Genomic DNA, 15,280 nt, shown 5'->3' on the forward strand with positions numbered 1-15,280 from the left:
CTGTGTCCTAGACCACAGATCTGCAGGAGTTCACTGATCTCTAGGATCTGCCTTAACTCCAACTTACATGTTTTGGTCACTATTACAAACTGTCATCCCAGAATGATGCTGCAGAGGCTAGGGCTAGGACACAGACCAGTGTTTCCATGTGGGAATTCCCTCCCAGTATTTCTTAGGAAATGTATGTTTTTTGAATCCATAATCCCTAGAAAAATCAGTTGAGGAAATGAGAAGTAATTATTCTGTGAATATTAACACTTACCATTATAGAGACATCACTAGTTTGAAAGAATCCAACTTCATCAAATACTAACATACCGAGTTGAAGGCTACAAGAACTGAGACAGGAGCATAGCAGAGAGAAACGGTCACCATCTAATTAGCCCTATTTTTGGTTGTTGTGATGCCATTATGTCTGTATATCTGGCCATATCAGCTGCTAATGGTGAGTTCTTGCAAATAAAATGATTTGATAAACAACCTAGCACACTTTATACAAATCTTATGGTGTTCTGAGAAATAAACTTTGGAAGCAAAATAAGTTAACGCTCTGGACATGATTGATTCTATATTCTGTTTACCTTGCTCTAGGCTATTCAAATGTTATATTTATTTGAACACTATCCAATGTATGTTCCCTGGCATCTTCCTGTCCTTTAAATATTCTCTGTATGCTACAGTTCTTTGTAAGTAAAAATAAGCTTAATATGTCTACTTAGCAAACAAAGTTTTTCCAGATACCTATAATAATGAGGAAAACAGTATTTAGAATGAAGTATTTTAAGAGTAACTTTTATGATTTGGGGGATTTCTGAGAATTCTACTTCTTTGTCCCTAAATTCCAAAGGTAAATGTTTGTTGTGAATTTGGAAATACTAGACTACAGAAAAGCAGGCACTCTCTAGCCTGGGAGGCCCACTGATCTTAGGAGGGTCCATATAGCTGCTTATTGCAGACCTTGCACTAGAACCCAGGTCTTCTGACACCTGGTGCCACTTTTCATTCCATTCCATTAATTATAGCACAGAGAATAACCACCACCACCCCCAAGTCCCATTGTGGTTTTATTCTGAGGACAGATAAAAGGTTGAAGCTGATGGAGTGGTAGAAAGAAGTGGGAGCCATAGTGAATGAAGACGTTTAAGGGCAGATATTAATACCACTAAGCCCTTCATTCGGGATTACAGGCTACACTTTACCCCTCAAACCACAGAATTCAGTGGAATCCATGGCCTTTACCTCTCTATAGATGACCTTTTTCCTACCCCTTTACATCTCCTGTTTTTTCCCTCCCCAAATTGACCTAAATTTAGAGGTTTATTTTGAAGTAATAATCAGTCACACACAGGAAAGTCTCTCCCAACACCCGGGGAGCAGATGTGCTGGGATTATCACTGCCATTTGAAGGGTGATAAAACTGAAGGAAAGGAGTCTGACTAAAGTGGCACAGGTTAGAACTAGCAGAGTCAGGTCTAGAACTCATTTCATATTTCTAGAATTGTGTGATGATGTACTGATAAAGTTTTATGATGCCCAGACCTAAGTATTATAATATTGTCAATTTCTAAGTTCATTTTCTGTCTTTTACCTCTCAGTGGCCCTCAACTAATGTTTTTTGCCCCCACAGGTCGGGTACTCACAAGATTCCATATTCTCTCTGGCAGTAAGTTTGAGAATGTTGCTGGTAGTGGTAGGAGTGGCAAGGTGGCCAGAGGACAGGGTCCTGCCATTCCTCCTCAGCCTCCAGTAAACCAAGAGCAAAAGCCAGAGCCAATTCCTTCTGCCACTCAGCAGCTAATTCACTACAGGGAAGACAGGTGATTGTTCAAAGGGAGCTTTTAAATCATAAATCAGACACATTAATTATAACTTTAACAAATGTTATTAAAAGCAGCAATTAAAAACCATGAATCTTTTTGAAGGTGCAGAGGGTTATAAGGTCAGTTGGCAGTAATGCAGCTATTATCTGGTATGAATGAAATGCTGGGGTGGGGAGTCAGGGTGACCTCGTTAGGCCTTGTGCTGTCTTCCCAGGTGGTGCAGACACCCCCTCCCTCCTTTTCCCTCTCCAAGCCCAGAGCCTCCCCAGAGCCCAGGTAGGGAAGGTCCAGATGTACTGTAACAGAATTGCTCATCCCAGGCTATCTCAGAAGTCTGGAAAGCAGGCCTAGGAGGTTGCTGGGCTCTCTGAAGCCAGGCAGGAAGCTACAAATTGGATCCCAGGTCTCACAGCAACCCTGGGCTAGGGGTTGGATTCTCAGCTCCCCTTCCACCTGGCCCCAGTTGGCCCCTGTGGCAGCAGCTGTGGGGCTGAGAAGGGAGAACTGGATCCAACGCCAGTTCGTCTATGCCTGGGCTGTGCCAGGGAAGCAGAGGAAAGTGGGTGGGCTGTGCACAGGAGGTGAGGTCCCCCTTAAAAGGCACTGTGGGAGCTGAGGTCTAAGATGTGGTGGGGGGGCATCTAAACTATCTCAGGGACCCCCTGAACGCTCACAGGTAGAGAGGGGTCAGGCCTAGCAATGGAAAAACAGCTCCTGCAGGCCTGCTGCCCCGCCAGTGCCTCTTGCTGTACTACCACCTTCGCCTTCCCCTGCTGGCGGCCCGCAAAACCAGCCAAGCTGGAGGCCACAGCAACAGTTGGCAAGGCTGGTCCCCATCTGGTGCCCACCCTCCACGTCAAGGCACTTTTGTCCATTTTCCAATCAAGTGAGTCAGTTTCTAATATCTCTGGAAGCAGCAAAACATGAGGGGTCCTCTTCCCCCTCCCAATTTTGGTTTCCCTCCAGATGAGGCAGAATTTGAATGTTGGTTCCAAAAATTCTCTTTCACCCCCACTGGCAAGGGCTTCCCTTTGAGGGAAATGAATGATGCAGGCCCTTTAAAAATTTCAACCTATCCCAAAAAGTGATTGTCCATTTCAGGGCAAGGCAAGGGATATGAAAGAGGGTGAGTCCCCTGTGCTTCCCTATGGGACCAAAGCTGGTTGATGGGCTGAAAGAAGGAGCAGGCGCTGAGCTTTCACATTTAGTTGCAGCACCTGGGCCCTGGAAGTGGGCCAAGGGAAAGCCAAGCGAGGAGCCAGCAGGCCCAGAGGGACTGTGTGGCTGTGTGTGTGTGTACACTCGGGCATGTGGGGGTGTGGCCGTGGGGTTGTCTGTGTGCCTGGAGCTGAAAGTACAACACATGTGGATGGCAGCTTGTGGGAGTGGGTGTGTATTGTCTGCTGTGTGGTGTCTGGTGGGTCTGGGGGTGGGAGGCACCAGAAACAGGTTTAGCACGACATGGTTTCCCTCCCACCACTACCACCCCCCACCCCCATCCCCCAGGTTTGGAAGGATACCTCCATTCCAGCAAGGCCAGGCCCAGCACTATGGCGACTGAGGGGGTGTGGCCAGGGAACAGAAGACTTCTGGGACCTCCAAAGCTGACACTGGCAGCCTTCACTCTCAGCCTTAATACCTGGGCCCTGGTGCTGGTGCATTCTGAGGCAGACCCAGCCCTTCACGCTTCAGATCCTCGCAGGCTTTCACAGGGGCTTTCTCCCACCCCACCACCTCTCTCCGAGGGCAGTGGGGAGTGGCAAGAAAGTGGAAGAGAAAAGCACTGAGCAGCATCCTCTCCCTTATCCACCTTCTCCCATGCTCTCTCAAAGGTGCATATTATGTAGTCCCTGGGAGGACTGGCTGCCCCACGGGTCAGGTGTGAAGGGGATCCAGTGGAGGGACAGCTGTGCACACACAGAATGTGTGAACACACCCAAAAAGGGGCGAGAGAGGTCAAGGCACACAACTGGGGACAAAGACCTGGGCCTCAGGAGGAAGGGTCCCAGAGCAGGGGACACAAGGTCAGAGGAACAGATAAACAGAGTTCGAGAGGGTGTGGAGTGTGTAGAGACACAGGCACAGGGGTAACGAGCCTGAGGAGGCCCTGGAACAGAGCTGATACAGCAGAGAGACGCAGGCCTTGGCCTGGCAGGCAGGCAGGCAGGGCCTTCTGCCAGGCACTTGCAGCTCTGTCCTGCTTCCTTCTCCCACCCCAGCCTGGAGAAAGCTGGGGAGCCTATGGCTTCTGCTGCTCCTCCTTTGGTTTTCAGGACCCCTGGCACCCCCGGGGGTTAGTCAGTAAGGGGTGGTCCCTTCCCACTCCACCAGGTACTGAACCTTGCCCTCAGGTGTGACCCTCCGAGCCAACACCTGGTACTTCTCCCCACAGGCCAACCGCCCAGCTGCACCAAAGTAGTTGGTGATAGATGACTTGAGGTGGGACAGGGATGAGTCATCTTCACTGATGCTCTCAAATGTGTGGCTGTCAATGCCTTCGTCTGGCCGCTCAGGGACCGAAGCCCCCTCTGCACTGCTGTCCGAGGGGCAGCGTCCATCCAGCTCAGCTGCCCACCGCTTTGCCCGCAGGGGCATGTATGCCTTGGCTGCCAGCTTCCTCTTTCGGCTGCCCACTGTCCATCTGTATCAGGAGTGGGAGAGGAAGATGATGAGAATGAGAAAGAACAATCACGGTAAATTCCTCTCCCTGAGTCCTCCCCTCAGTACCAGGAAAGTGGAAGAGAAAAGCGCTGAGCAGCATCCTTTTACGCATCTTCTCCCATGCTCTCCCAAAGGTGCCTGTTATGTCGTCTCTGAGATAATCTATGCCTTGGGCATAGATTATCTCACCGGATCCTCACAAGAGCCCTGCGAGGAGGGAAACTGAGGGTCCAGAGGAGAAAACCAGGTAGGGAGTGGCAGAGCCAGGATTCAAACATAAGAACGTCCAACTCCAAAGCATATGCTCTTAGAGCTAGGATCCCGGCACCGCAAAAGCACAAGAGCACCATTCTCTGAGCCTCCTGAGGCCATGCAGTGCAGAGGCCCTGCTTATCCCGCCTTGCCTCTCACCAGACTCGTGGAACCAGATAGGTCACATAGGGCTGGGGGTTAGGGACTGGAGGACCCTGTACCCTAGAGCCTGGATGGAGAGACTGACAGACATCACACACACACACACACACACAGTTAGAGAAATGGACACACAGACACACAGGACAAGGCAGATTCAGATGCTTAGAGACAGAAACCAAGACCTGAAGTGCTGGTGAAACCAAAGAAACAGGAAGAAATAGGCCAGGCATGGTGGTGCACGCCTGTAGTCCCAGCTACTCCGGAGGCTGAGGCATGAGAATCACTTGAGCCTGGCAGGCGGAGGTTGCAGTGAGCTGAGATCATGCCACTGCACTCTAGTCTGGGCAACAGAGTAAGACTCTGTCTCAAACCAACCAACAAACAGGAAGAAAGAAAAATACAGAGGCAACAGCAGAGGACACCTAGACAGATGTCAAGAGACACAGACTCCAAGACAGACCTCTACAGGCATTATACCATTGTACTTTTTTTTTTTTTTTTTTTTGAGATGGAGTCCTACTCTGTCACCTGGCTAAATTTTTTTGTATTTTTAGTAGAGGTGGGGTTTCACCATGTTGGCCAGGCTGCTCTTGAACTACTGACCTCAGGTAATCTGCCCACCTTGGCCTCCCAAAGTGCTAGGATGACAGGCGTGAGCCACCGTGCCTGGCCAGGCATTATACTTTTAATTCTACTTTTGCAAGGGCCTCAAGTATCTTAAAATACAGTGCAGCTAGAATACAGAGGAAAGCCCTGTGCTCGACCACTCCCCGTACTGCTGAGGACCAGCTGTTGCCAGACCAGCTGTACTGGAGATAGGCCCCCAGGGATTTCTGTCCCCACTCCTAAATCTTCCACCCTGCAGGATGCCATCTTCCATCAGGCTTCTAAATAAATGGCTCTTTCCCTCAGAGACCCCTGAAGACAGGCACCATATTCAGACAGCCAAGAATCAAGGTCAGGGAACCCTGTAGTCCAAGAGGCAGAGACACGCAAGCTCATGGCATGCGGAGGCCAAAAGTGAAAGAAACTCTGGTCCAACAACCCCAGAACTGGAATCGTCCAGTGAGAGGTGTGTACAACCTTCTGCAGCAGGTGAAGCATTCCAAAGGGATGGAACCACGGGAGCCTGAATGCCTATACTTAGGTCCCATCTAAAGCCCCGTGACTCAGAACCAGAGGGTCCGAGAGCCAGACTCACAATTGCAGAAGGCCAGGTACTCCCCGCCAGAGACTGAGACACATAGAATGGGCCACACATTACAGAAGTGGGAGGTGGAGGGGCTGAGAGGAATGATGGTCCTTGCAAAATGTGAAGGCCAGACCTCCAGGAAGCTCACCTGGAGTCATAGGAGAGGCTGGTGGAGGCAGAGCCAGAGGTGCTGGCAGCGTCGGTGGAGTCGACATCTGAGAAGAAGGTCTGGCCTGAACTGGCACTGAGAGGGGCAAGACGGTGAGCCTGCCGGTGGCCCGGCCCAGCAAGGTCCTGCCAACCTGGCCCGCAGGGTCCCCTAACATGCATCCTTCATCCCAGTGGAGGCCCGTCTTCCCACAGCTGAGCTTCCCACCACCACATCTGTCTGTTTCCTACCCAGCCACCCTTCAAAGTCCACGAAGTCAAAAAAACCTCCCGAAGCACCCTCCCCTGGCGGTGACGTAAGCACTGGTATCAGTAACTCGAGCATGATTCGAGGCACCTATGCAACACTTCACAGGTCAAAAGTGCTTTCATTTGCATTATCTTGTTTGAGGAAAATAGCTGAGGAGGTTCAGAGAGGTTAAGGGATTTAGGTAAAACTACATAGCTAGTACTGATAAGCAGGGTCTGGAGCTCAGGTCTGACTCTAAAGCCCTCCTCTGTGTCCTCAGGAAAATACTAAATGACCTTTAATAATTTGGAAAATAAAATGATGGAAGATGCAGTTCCTCCCTTGGACGTACTTAAGCATGGGGTGCTGTGGAACTACAAAGGAGGGCGTCCAGCGCAGCCTGGGGAGGGTTAGTAAAGCCTTCCTGGAAGAAGCAAGGTCCTGAGTTTTCAGATGGGCTAGGGCAGGGCAAAGGGTATTTCAGGCAGAGGGAGCAATATGAGCAATGATGAGCAGGCATCAAACAGCATAGTGAGTGTGGATAACCATGGGGCGAGGTGGGGAGGGCTGGAGAAGTCGGGAGGGCTGTGGTGCTCTGGGAACAGGGATGTTATGCTGAAAGCTCTACTGCAAAAAGCCCCTTCAGACAGACCCGCACAGCAGGGATCCTTTTAACTGAGGGCTTGGCTTTCTGCTTGGTTCCCTCCCTGTCTCCAGAGCAGACCTCTCTGCTAGGTCCCTCACTGATACCTTTTTAAACTTTGAATTTCATCCAGCGTGAAGTCAAATATGCTAGCCAGGTGGTGGTTGGTGCTCCAGGCTGAGGTGAAGTCACTCTGTGGACACAGGAAGGAGAGAGGAAGGGTCAGACAGCGAGTATCAAATCTACCTCCCACACAGGCTGCCTCCTATCCAGCCAGGGCCGCTGAGAGCTGGGCCCTCCCTAGGGTAAGACCATCACCTTTATTCCAAGTCCTGACCAGGGAGCCAAGTCATCCCAGTTCTAGACCTGCCTTTGTCTCTAGCTGACTGTACGACCTTCGCCTCTCTGGACCTCAGTTACTTCGACTGCAAAATGGGGACAATAACCCCTGCCTTGCTTCACTCTTAGAGATGTCAGGAAGTGCAGTAAAATTAAATAATGCTTCTAAACCGCAAAGTGCTAGGACATGAGGCATTGCTAATATTACTGCCCACAGGGAGGGCTTCAGGGAGGTGGTGGGGTTACTGAAGGAGGAAAGAAAGTGCTCTGGAACCCTGGTTCCAGGCTGGGCTCTGCTACTTTGATGTGTGGCCTCAGGAAAGTCACTGCCCCACCCTTTCCTCAGTGTCCCTACCTGGACAGTAGGGACAAGAATATTACCTGCCTTTGCCCCCCAACTTTGGATTCCTGGGAGAACTCGGGGGGAGATAAAGCAGGGGTCTTAGAGTGCCTGGCCTTGCTGTAATAGGGACTGGCTTCTTTAGGGGACATGAGAGAGTCCTCTGGGCCTGGGGGGACTTAGTTTTCGGCACAAGAAGCCCTAATATGTGCTGACCCTGTGTATGAAAATGGAGAGTAAGAAAACAAGGAACTAACACTGGGAATAGCATCTTCCAGCAAAAACTTTGATCTTTTTCTTCTATAAACTCGCCTTTTCTGCTGCTGGAATTCGTGAGGCAACAAACTGTGGAGACAGAAGAGGGAGAAGGTGGCCCCGTCAGAGCCTGAGGGCCCTAGGGTGGCCCAGAGGGAGGCGCCGCAGGGGCGGGGGTCACAGCAGTTGGGGAGATAGGCTCTGAACACAGCTGCACCTTCACAGGGAGGCCTGGGGAGGAGGGAGAGTCCTCGGGGGCAGCAGGGGTGGGAGGGTGTGGAGAGGGTATAGTGGGCAGAAAAAGAAAAGGTGCCTCCCCAGGCACATGCATCCAGATGCCCTGCCCCCCAGTGCCAGGATGAGGGGGCTCAGCTGAGCCAGGAGAGCGAGGGACCCCTCACACACCCTGCCTTCCCCTTCACCTCCTTGCCCAAGTCCTAATCCAGCAAGGCTGGGTCCTCAGATCTGGCTTTTCCTCCCTGCGAGGCAATGAGGGGGCTGTGGTGGTGAAAGGAGTTGGGGATCTGGGATCTGGGATCCCGCTCAGCCACTACCTAGCCCTCTCAGGGTCCTACAGCTGGGACTGGCTGGGTGCAGGTCCTCCTTGCTTGCTTGGAAGCAGAGAAACCGAGTTTGGCGGCAGCCCTGGCCCCTGGGTCCCCGAGCACTGACCCAGGCTTGCTCTTTCCTCTCTTACGCAGCTCAGAGGAGGCGCTGTTCTCATTTGGCAGCAGTCCCTTGTCAGGCAGCAGCTTCCCTGGCGGGTTGGGTGGGACACGGATGCGCAGGCGGAAGATACACTTCTTCTTCTTGATCTCCTTGCCGCAGAGGAACCTGGGGGGTGGGCAGCAGGAGGAGGAAGCTCTGGAGTCTGTCAGTCCATCCTCCTGGGGAGTGGGGTCAAGCATGACACAAGCCTCTCTGCCTCCTTGGACCCAGAGCTAAAATCCGGATGGCCTCTGCAGATGCTGATTTCCTCAAAGCCCATGGGATGCGGGGTTCCAGGTAGCAGCTGAGAACACGGCTGGTGCCTCCTCCCTGTGCTTCCTCCTGCACGAGTGTGGTTCTTGCTGCTCTTCTCCCTTTTGTTTGCCTCAACCAGCCCCAAGGCCACCTCCTGCAGGAAGCCCTCCTCCAGCTCACAGTGGAACTCCTATGGTCAAGATACTGGAATCTACTCCATTCTGTTTCTCTAGTTTCCCCAGGAGACTGAAAGCAACAGTGGCTGGGCTCCCCTGAGGCTGCAGAAGTGACTCAGACACAGCCCTACCCTCTTTAGTACAAGAGGCCCCTGCCCTCCCAGTGGAGGACTGTCCATTGGGAGGGCAGGGGGCCTCTTGTACTGAAGAGCAGGGCTTTGTCTGGGCCCTAAACCATGAGAATGTAGAAGACAGAGTGGGTAATTCTACCTAGAGGTGTCTGGAAGAGTTTCAGGGATGAGGACCTTGTTTTATTCCCCACCATGACCTCAGCACCCAGACAGGCCCGACATACAACGGCAACTCAATGAATACTTGTTGATGGAACAAATGAGTAAAAAAGACTGAGGCACATCCTAGACAAAGGGCAGAGCATAAGTAAAAGCGCCAGGTAGGAAACCAAGGGCTCAGGATGGCTGGCACCCAGAATACAGAAAGCAAAGGGACAGCGACAGAGGACGCGGGCACAGCCTGGTCTTAAAAGGCCTTGAGTGCCAGGTTCAGGAGCCTGGGCATGCCTCTGTGGTGTGGTGGGGGACATGGCCAGCTGTGTGTGCTGAGAACCCTGGATGGGAAGACAGGGGCTGAGGGATGTCTTCCACTTGAGGATGTAGCCCACCCGAGATGATGCACCCATCCCTCAGTGCCTGGCCCCCAAGGCCTAGATGTCTAGAGCAGGAGGGGCCCTCAGAGAGCAGGGGTGCAGCCCCCCTACAGAGCTGAGCCCAGTACCAAAATGTGGCAGGCTGCGGGCTGGTTGGAGTGGCTGTTCAAAGGAGGTGGGGTACCCCCTGGATCTTGGAGAATGGAAATGATTCAGAGAGAAGGGGAGCATCACAGAGGCAGGGAGCATAGCCTGAGCAAAGGCTATGAGGTAGGAAGAAATCTCACCTGTAGAGGGCCCCACCACACTCCCTCCCCTCCCTGCACGCACCGGCTTTTGTAACTGTTCAGAGCGTTGAGGAGATGCGGTCCTCGATCTGTCACTGGGGTGCTGGTGAGCTGTGGGAGAGCAGGCCAGCAGGACATCAGACCCAGGCACATAGCGGGTGGGGAGGCCCAAGCCCCTACTCCCTCCCTTCCATCTCCTGATGCTTCTGAGTCCTTCAGGTGAGGACCACTGACTCACTCCAGGATCTCAGATAAGCCTTTTCACCTCTCCAAGTTCCTTCCCATCTGTAAATGGAGAGAATACTTCCTGACCTAACTGTATTGAGAGCTTTAAAAAGTCCATACCCTTGACGCAGTAATGCTACTCCATGGAATCTATCATGGAATCTATGTATCTGCAGATATAACATGAAATAGGAACAAAACTTTACATACAAAAAAAAAAAAGCGGTGGCATTGTTTCTAATGGTGGACGAATGGGAAAGAAACTGCCCAACAGGAAGGAAACAAGTAAACTATGGTAGAAACCAATGCAGCCATTAAATTAGCGGGGCGTGGTGGCGGGCACCTATAATCCCAGCTACTCCGTAGGCTGAGGCAGGAGAATCGCTTGAACCCAGGAGGAGGAGGTTGCAGTGAGCTGAGACCGCGCCACTGCACTCCGGCCTGGGCGACAGAGCGAGACTCCATCTAAAAAAAAAAAAAGTTTATGAAGATTCTAGTAATATGGAAAAGTATAACGCGTACTAAAAAAAAAGATTATTTAAAATTGTATATACTGTATCATTTAAACCATGAAACAGAAAAAGATATTCATAGAAGACAGCCGGAAAGGAAATGTAACTATGCATTAGTTCTAGTGATTTCTGGGTGGTGTGATATGGATTTTTTAAAAAGTATACTTCCTTATACTTTTTGGTACTTCAAAGATTTTCCACCAGGAATATGTACAATTAAAAAAAATCAGAAAAAGTTACTGAAAACCAACTCTACATATCTTTTAAGGTTTTATAATATCTATTTTTTTAAAAAAATTATCAAACACTGTGAATGAATATGTTATTACATAAAATATTTTGCAAAGCATAAAGGTTATTCTTTTTAAATTCCTTTCATCAAAGAAAGATTTGGGGCAGTCCGTAGAGAAGATGCCTCACTATGTATGTGGTGGAGAGAATTCTAAGGATGTCATTAGGGAAAAGAAGACACAGCACCCCCATGGGAGTGATTAGGGAGGCCCTGGCTCCAGCTCTGGCTCAGCCTCAAAGCTCTGCTGACCACAGGCAAGTCACTCTCCAACTCTGACATTCTGAAAGTCTCCGTTTGTAATTTCACGCCGTGGATCTGAGGCTTCCAGGCCCCTGGTGACCCACTATTCAGCATAGGATCAGCAGTGGGCAGACCCACTCCATGTTGCATCCTAGCCAGGAAATCTGGAGTGGATCAAACACTCAGCAGAGAGCTGTGTTCCAGCCAGACTTAATCTAGGGCCTCAGCTCCCCTCCACTGAGCTGGGGAGGCCCCAACCTGCCCACTGCCAAAATCTGGTATTAGGAAGGCCCTTAAAGGACACAGGCTCAGAGGCCTGGACTCAGGGATGCAGCAACTCAAGCGTGAGAGTTCAGAGACCTCCATCCTAGTCCTGCACTGCGTGGCCCTGGGCAAACCTCTCTGCCTCCTGCCACTGACATCCCACAACCCCGCATACCTTGCCAAGCTGCAGGAGCTCCCAGTGGTGGTTGACAAAGGCCAGAATCTCCTCAAAGTCAAAGTACTTCTTCTTGCTCTGTACCCCCAGATTATACAGGGCCAGGTGAACCACATCCACCCTGGGCAAGGGGGCAAGGAGGTAGGACCAGGTTAGGTGGCAGCCTGCTCAGCCAGGGTCACAGCTTTCTGAGTCCAGGCTGACAGACAGGGGCAGGGCTGGGACCCAGTAGCTGGAAATGGAATTGTTCCAGGAGGGAGGAGGGAGGGGAGAAGCTGGGAGGAGTAACAGTGGGTTTGGACTAAGCCCCACCCTCTCACCATCGCAGAGGCAGCCTCTCGATGTACTCTGGGCCCTGGTTACATACGGAGCAGAAGAATAGGTAAAACCTGTGGGTGGGTAGAGAGGGGGGCCTATGGTGGGAGGGGCTCTGACACCCCCGCCCCAGTCGAGCCCCTTGATCTCCTCACTCCCCACCTACCTTCCCATAATCTTCTCACTCCTAGGGCTGCTGGCCACTGGGGGTCAAGGACAGGGCAGGACAGGGACTAAGAGATACTCCATATTCCTTCTAACCCCTGCCCTCAATCCCCTTCCCAAATCTTGCCCTGAAGCGTGGCCAACTTCACAGAGAGTGAGCTGAGCTAGGCTGGGCTGCCATGGTCCCCCTCTTCCCCTCTGAGACAGACACACATGCAATCACAAATGACATGAGACACCAACCAAAAGATGCATAACATCAGGTTTGACATCTACAATGACTCCATTAGCTTAGCTCCATCGGTTAGAAGCCACATTAAGCCGTCCATTTCCCCAGTGACTCCCGCAACAACCCTGGGCAGGGCTGGCGAAAAGACTGTGTCACCCCTTCTTCCCCAGACACTTAAGAGACTGGGTCGTAGGGAAGGCAGGCATTTATCTAAGGTACTCCACAAATCAATGGCAACTAGGGATGTGGCCCAGCATACTTCTTTATTGCCTCCTGGCCCTGCATAGCTAGGGGATCCCCTACCTTGAGCTGCCTCCAGTAAACAGATAGGCATACATTGTCACAGACCCCCTCTTGTCTGGAGCCTGGCAGTCAACCTGCAGGAGTTGTTGCTGCCATCCCTGCCCTCTCCCCACCACGCCCAAGGCCCAGTTGGACCAAATTAGCACCTACCGGTCTCCAAACATCATGGGCTCATTGAGGCACTGGGTGCAGGCCTCGTGGAACCACTGTCTGCACCGGTAACATTGCAGCATCCGCAGGTACCATCTGGAGAGACAGAGGAGCCAAGGTCAGCCAGGACCACACCCCCAGTCAGGTATGAGCTTCGGCAACCTTTCCCAACTTAAATTTGCCCTCCACTGGCAGAAAGGGAAGAGAATTCAGTTACTGAGCACTTAGGCTGTGCCAAGGGAAGACCTGGGAGTCAGACATATACTCTCATTTCACCTCACCACCTGGTAAAAGATGGGACACTGTCCCCATATTACAGATGAGTCACAGGTGAAATGGCTTGCTCTAGCTCACAGGCAAGTGGAGGATGGTGATTCGAATTCTGGTTTCCCTAACTTCAGAGGCTGTGCTCTCCTTGCCATGACACAATGAAGCCACCATTTCTGGACTTGCTGCTTCCCAAACACTGCTGACAGGGCAATGTTTGCCTTGGAGACTTCATGGGAGAATAATGGTTTCTGTAAGCTGCACGAGGGCAAGACTACATCTGGCTTTTCTCACCTGCAACTGTATCTGCCCTATCATGGTCATCCAACAACTATTCATGGAATATGAAGAGCAAAATGCTCAATGCTTCATTGACACCTTGTCAGGTGAGCTCCAGGTTAAAATGCAGATTCCTTGGTCCACTGCAGTCCTATTCAATCTTTGGGGAAGCCTCTAGGATGCATTTTTAACAAGCATCCTGTGCAACTCTGCCCATAGGTGTTGAGAACCACTGCATTAATGCAGGAAAGGTTTCCATAAGCATTTCTCCATCTGACAATACTTGGGGAAGCTCATGGGCCTGAAGTTAAGGTTAAGCCCATTTGAGAGATAAAGTAGTTACCCAGCTGGAGCTTGGGGCTGAGATTCAGGACTTCATGGGGTCCTGACGGCTGAACTTTCTGAGGGCAGAGACCCTACCTCTTACATCTGTGGTTCCTTCCACAATGCCATGTGCACTCAGCCCAAGGGAGCAAGCTCAACTGCCATGGCTACATAGAGGCCCAGGTCGGCAAGGAGGAATCAAAGACTCTTGCCACAGAGCCAGGACAAGAATTCCCTCCACAGTGGCCCCGACATAGCATGCCCCGCCCCCCGGCCCTCTACCCCTGCCTGATTGCACATCTCCAGGGAAAAGAATCTTTTCTATTTTTGGAGACAGTGTCGTCCTGCTTTGTCGCCCAGGCTGGAGTACAGTGGCATGATCATGGCTCACTGCAGCCTCCATCTCTCAGGCTCAAGTGATCCTCCCACCTCAGCCTCCTAAGAAGCTGGGACTACAGGCGTGTGCCACCGCACCAGGCGGGAAAAGGATCTTAATATCTCACCAGCAGCCAGTTCCACTGACTCTGACGGTGAAAAGGTTATCTTGACTTTCATGCATTAGTACCACCACTACCACCAGTAACAGCTCACATTTTTTTAAGTGTTTACCAAGTGCCAGGCACTATGTGAACCTCTATGTGAATTATGTAATTCACGCTCTGCTCATAATCACATGATGGGGAAACTATTCAGAGGGCTGAGGCTAAGGGGTTGCACAGCTGGTAAGAAGCAGAGCCAGGACGTGGACGTCCTGGGAGGATTCGCACTGTGTCCGGCCCAGGCTCTTAACCACTCTTCAATACTTCCTCGTTTCCTACAGAGCTCCAACGAAACACCTCTGCCCTCTAGCCCTGCTCCACAGTGCTAGATGCCACGCGGAGCCGGCCTTCGGTTCTCCCCTTGAGGTCCCGCCCCCTCGGGCCCCACCCCGAGGCCTTCCCTTCGGGGACCGCCCCTTGAGGCCTCGCCTCCTCATGTCCTGTCCCCGAGGCCTTACTATTCCTTCTCCCCCACCCCGCCCCTCCACAGGGTGCTTCTCAACCTGCCCCACCTCCCTGAGGCCCTGCTTGGGCGGTCGTAACCCGCCAGGCCCGCCTCCCGACGCTTCGCCCCAAGGTCTAACGTTCCGGGCCCGCCCCCCGAGGCCCCACCCTCAAGTCTAACCTGCAGAGTTCACTTCCCGAGGTCCCGCCCTCAGGTCCAATCTTCCGGGCCCACCCCTCGAGGCCCCACCCCCGCAGCGGCTGACACCCTCCCCTCAGTCCCGCCCCGAGGCCCCACCCCCGAGGCTGACACTCCAGGCCCGCCCCTCGAGGCCCCGCCCCCACTACACAACACGCTGGGCCCGCCCTCAAGGTCCGCGCCTTGGCTGACACTCCAGGCTCGCTC

General features: G+C 52.1%; 1 protein-coding gene across 11 annotated transcripts in view; it reads right to left on the reverse strand.

Moving 5' to 3' along the window:
- PHF19 (PHD finger protein 19) overlaps window positions 1–15,280 on the reverse strand; it is a 104,755-nt gene that overhangs the window by 7,247 nt on the left and 82,228 nt on the right. For 5 of the 11 annotated variants that reach the window (XM_058445937.1, XM_058445936.1, XM_058445942.1 and 2 more), the window contains 9 exons: window positions 13,022–13,117; window positions 12,180–12,248; window positions 11,860–11,980; window positions 10,195–10,262; window positions 8,734–8,895; window positions 8,064–8,151; window positions 7,235–7,320; window positions 6,236–6,331; window positions 1,819–4,461 (listed from right to left, as the gene is read on the reverse strand). In XM_058445937.1, coding sequence (XP_058301920.1) covers window positions 4,119–4,461; window positions 6,236–6,331; window positions 7,235–7,320; window positions 8,064–8,151; window positions 8,734–8,895; window positions 10,195–10,262; window positions 11,860–11,980; window positions 12,180–12,248; window positions 13,022–13,117 — 1,129 coding nt within the window. In that variant the 3' untranslated portion in view covers window positions 1,819–4,118. The other 6 variants (XR_004249930.2, XM_058445941.1, XM_058445940.1 and 3 more) reach the window with 6 other exon arrangements.

The sequence above is a fragment of the Hylobates moloch genome, unplaced genomic scaffold (genome assembly GCF_009828535.3).
Source record: "Hylobates moloch isolate HMO894 unplaced genomic scaffold, HMol_V3 SCAFFOLD_10, whole genome shotgun sequence".
In the NCBI taxonomy this organism is placed as follows: Eukaryota; Metazoa; Chordata; class Mammalia; order Primates; family Hylobatidae; genus Hylobates; species Hylobates moloch.